The sequence below is a fragment of the Atta colombica genome, unplaced genomic scaffold (assembly GCF_001594045.1).
Source record: "Atta colombica isolate Treedump-2 unplaced genomic scaffold, Acol1.0 scaffold97, whole genome shotgun sequence".
Lineage (NCBI taxonomy): Eukaryota > Metazoa > Arthropoda > Insecta > Hymenoptera > Formicidae > Atta > Atta colombica.
The window spans coordinates 25,954-30,035 of NW_017259591.1; the positions used below are offsets into that span (position 1 = coordinate 25,954).

Sequence of the window (4,082 nt, forward strand, 5' to 3'; positions counted from 1 at the left end):
TAGTTAATAAAATAAAAATACTTTTTATTGATAAATTAATGAGAAGAAATATTTTTGTATCTTTAGAGCACTAGTATTGAAGATTGCACAAGAACATTTGCCTGACACATGGCATGGTGTTCAAACGCGGTGTCTTTCGATTATCGGACGTTATCTAACTGCAAATGCCGCTGATGATACCTTAACATTAATTGGTAATTATGCCCGTTCTCAAGATCCACGGGTTCGTGCTCAAGCTTTCGAAACCATGGCAGAATTACATTCTCATAGAGGTTGTAGACTCCCTGCGAGTTTTTTTAAGGAAGCCTGTGCAGCTCTTGGCGATGATTATGAGATTGTACGCCGAGCTGTTCTTAAACTTATCTATCTTTTAGGTCGGGAGTATCCAGAAAAGTCAGTATATAAATATAAACATATTCAAAAAATAAAATCTTACAACTAATTTTTTTTTACATGTTTCTTTATATATTATAGTATCGTTGTTGGATCTGACGGAGAGGATGTACGAATGGTAGATTGTGCCTTTTCACAAATTTGCAGTCTTATGGGTGATTTATCACCTCGTGTTAGAGCTTCAGCAATGTCCCTTTTGGGAACCATGAAAAGTGTGTCACGTCGTTACATAGAACAAGCTTTAGATAAAAAACAAAAAGTAGTTGAAGCAGATAGACCCGAAGTTGAAGAGAAAAGTGGATCTTGTGGAGCATTCATTCATGGTTTAGAAGATGAATTTTTAGAGGTATAAATTTATCACATTATGTAAATTGAGAATTTTTATAGAATATTTATTAAATAATTGAATTAAAAATTTATACTTCACGTTTTTTCAAATTACATATTAGATAGTTAAACTTAAAAACAGTTTAATTATAATTGAACTTTTTTTTATGATCATTTCTCATATCGATTAAAAATAAATTTTATTTTAGGTAAGAACAGCAGCAGTTGAAGCACTCTGTACACTTTCGTTAGAACAACCAAGTATAGCTAGAATTTCATTGGACTTTATGGTGGACATGTTTAATGATGAAATTCAGGATGTCAGATTAAGAGCTATCGAATCTTTAAAGAAAATGTCATCAAGTGTAACCCTTCAAGAGGATCAATTGGAAACAATTTTAGGCGCTTTAGAAGATTTCTCGGGAGAAGTGAGAGAAGGCTTGCACGCTATGTTAGCTGCTAGTCATCTCGCTACCACAAATTGTCTTTACATGTGCGTTAATCGTTTACTAGATAATTTATCTCGGTACCCTCAGGACAGAGAAAGTATCAGGAGTTGTTTAGCAGAATTAGGCGCATCACATCCATACTTAACATTACCTCTAGTACCACAACTTCTTGGCCGACATCCTTTCTTCGACACACCCGAACCAGATGTGGATGAACCATCCTGTATCCTTTATATCAATTCTCGTCATGTAGTATTAAATTTTGAAGCTCCAATGTCCTTAACTTTTTATATTATATAACAGATGCAAGTGTACTTGTTTTAATCTTCAACGCAGCATTACACTGTCCAAGTATGCATGCTCTATTTACAGAGCATGCTTCTAAACACTATCACTATTTACGCGATACTATGCCGCATCTAGTTCCACGATTACGACCAGCACTTACTAGTTCAGGAATCAAAATGGAAGATATGGATAATGAAGAGAACAGGGATAAACGTGGTCGAGAGTTCTTGGAAAAGATGGGAATTGGAATCGAGAATGCTAGACCAGGAGGAAGAGTTCATACGCAGCTTTTAGAAACTGCAGCCATTGATCTTGATCGTATGGCAGAGATGGATCATCATATGGAAGGTGCAGCACGTTTCACCGCCTTGTATATTCGATGTCTGCTGCTATTGAAGTCAGTCCTCAAAGAATGTTCTGTGTCTTCGACAACGTCTATTTCGGCGAATCCAGTGCCGAATGCTAACAACAATATTTTCGTTCTTCTTCAGCATACACAAAAGTATGTATCTTTAATATGTATTAAAGAAATCGTGTTTTGATATTTTATATAATTTGGATTATAATAAAACAAATTCAATAAGAAGAATTATATAAGAAAAATAAATAAAATTATACTTATCATTTTTTAGATTACAACGTTTATTTAGTGGATTAGACGAAAATGATATTATATTGGCTAACGATATGTGGTTGAAAGCACTTGCTATAGAATTAGTTAGGGTGACTAAAAGTGCTACCGGCAGCGCATTACCACTAGCTCGTTATTTTCTATCTGAAGCAGATGCTTTACCTCAAGATACATCAAAGCTACCACCGTTCTCCAGGGCTCTAGTTCTACAAATACCCACTTTGGCGGACGTGAAACCGGGTTCCTTAACGCGGCTTTTGTTGCCATTACTTTTAACGCCTGTGGTACAGGGGGAAGAACGATTACCGAGACCGTCAGCGACGACGCGCTTCTGTCGAGCACACATCGAGGAACCGAGAGGCGATGCCGATGCTGCACTAAAATTCACGGGTGGTCTTTTGCTGGGAATTCCCTTAAACGCCAAGATATTGAATCTACGCGATCCTTCTACTCTGCGAATAAAGCTGAGACATCCGGATCAACAAGTGCAATTACTATTACCGCGACAGTCAGATCTGCGTATGCAACAGTCCAATCAGAAAGATTACAGATTGAGGACGACAGTTCTACTATCACATCAAGTGTGGATGGAGCCTTGTAATGTAGAAATCTCTCTAGCATTGCTGTTACCTTCATCATCGATTTGCACACATCCACCTTTAGATGATCCATGCGTGATTGATTTGTGTAAACCTATCAAAGTGTCAATTGCACCGAAAGCCATCAAAAGAGGCATATGATTACATTATTGTGTAATAATCATTTAATATTTTTTAATCTCATTTAATTTATATGTAATTTTATATAATAGATCAAGATTTAATACTGATGCAGAGAATTAATTTGTTAATAAAACATGTAATTTAAACAAATTTGCCGATTTATGTATCGAGAAATCATTGTGATATCGTATGAAATAACAAGAAAGATTAAGATATTTGTTGCAATTAGCTTAGATAAGATTTTAAATTTATCATCTAAATGTCACTAAATACTGAACAGAAGATTATGAATGTTCTAAATAACTTGAAACAGTAGTCAAATGAAAAATCTAATTTTGTTTTTCAATCTTGTTATATGATGCGTCTTGTTATATAAACTAAAAGAATAAAAAATATAATAAAATTATACAAATAATGTAATAGAGATGGATATTCACTAAAGAAAGAAATCGTAACTTTCATTCAGCATTCATTCATGTTTAACACGAGAGCTGGCGCGCATTATGATTTTCACTCAAATTTAATTTAAAATATCGATCAGTTAATTTTTCGATTTAATTAAAAATACTTTATTGTAAAACCTAGATCCGTTCTCTTTTATTACAAGGTATAAGACATGATAGATGATTTTTTTTTTTTTTTCATAAAAAGTACATCTTTCTGAATGTAAAACTGTATATACACGATTGCAATTTGATAATTCTTCATTCAATAGAAATTTTTTATTCTGCTATGACAGTTTGGGAAGTAATCTGCCGCAACACCATATTTTATTCATCTCCAACTGGAGAACGAACTGCCGCTGAAATAAAATGATAATTTATTATTTGCAAAATGATTTCTGTATCTTTTTATTATTTTGATTTGAAAATCAATTGAAAATTTATTGATGCAAAAGTTACTACATACGCAGTGAATGTTGGTTTCTCTGGTTCTGGATTCTTTTGAGCTAAGCTACCGAAACTGAGACCACCTGATTGATTGGCTAAAGATTCGAAGGTACTGCTGCCTGTCACTTCTCCAAATACTTTTGGCATATTTTCCATTGTAGAACCAGCTTGCATAGCAGATGGACTTCCAAATCCTATTTATAATATTTGTTTCTTATTATAAACCATAGTACTCCTATTGTCTATTATACTCATATTTGTATAACCAATAGATACAGGATAATGTGATTATTCATTTGAGCTGAAGTTGAAAAAACTATAAAATACATAGAAAAGATCTTTCATATTTTGTTCTTCAAAAGTAGATATATATATATATATA

General features: G+C 33.7%; 2 protein-coding genes across 3 annotated transcripts in view; one reads left to right on the forward strand and one right to left on the reverse strand.

The window, feature by feature from the left end:
* Positions 1 to 4,082, forward strand: part of LOC108693779 (integrator complex subunit 4) — a 5,197-nt gene that overhangs the window by 955 nt on the left and 160 nt on the right. Inside the window, exons 4-8 of one of the 2 annotated variants that reach the window (XM_018202917.1) lie at positions 67 to 393; positions 475 to 739; positions 930 to 1,392; positions 1,473 to 1,959; positions 2,090 to 2,840. In XM_018202917.1, the coding sequence (XP_018058406.1) occupies positions 67 to 393; positions 475 to 739; positions 930 to 1,392; positions 1,473 to 1,959; positions 2,090 to 2,828 (2,281 nt within the window). In that variant the 3' untranslated portion in view covers positions 2,829 to 2,840. Of the gene's footprint in view, positions 1 to 66; positions 394 to 474; positions 740 to 929; positions 1,393 to 1,472; positions 1,960 to 2,089; positions 2,918 to 4,082 lie in introns of those variants that run through there. The other variant, XM_018202916.1, reaches the window with a different exon arrangement.
* LOC108693752 (nuclear pore complex protein Nup214) overlaps positions 3,404 to 4,082 on the reverse strand; it is a 6,104-nt gene continuing 5,425 nt past the window's right edge. The window contains exons 4-5 of the mRNA XM_018202867.1: positions 3,720 to 3,894; positions 3,404 to 3,612 (exon numbers count right to left, since the gene is read on the reverse strand). Coding sequence (XP_018058356.1) covers positions 3,585 to 3,612; positions 3,720 to 3,894 — 203 coding nt within the window. The 3' untranslated portion in view covers positions 3,404 to 3,584. The remainder of the gene's footprint in view (positions 3,613 to 3,719; positions 3,895 to 4,082) is intronic.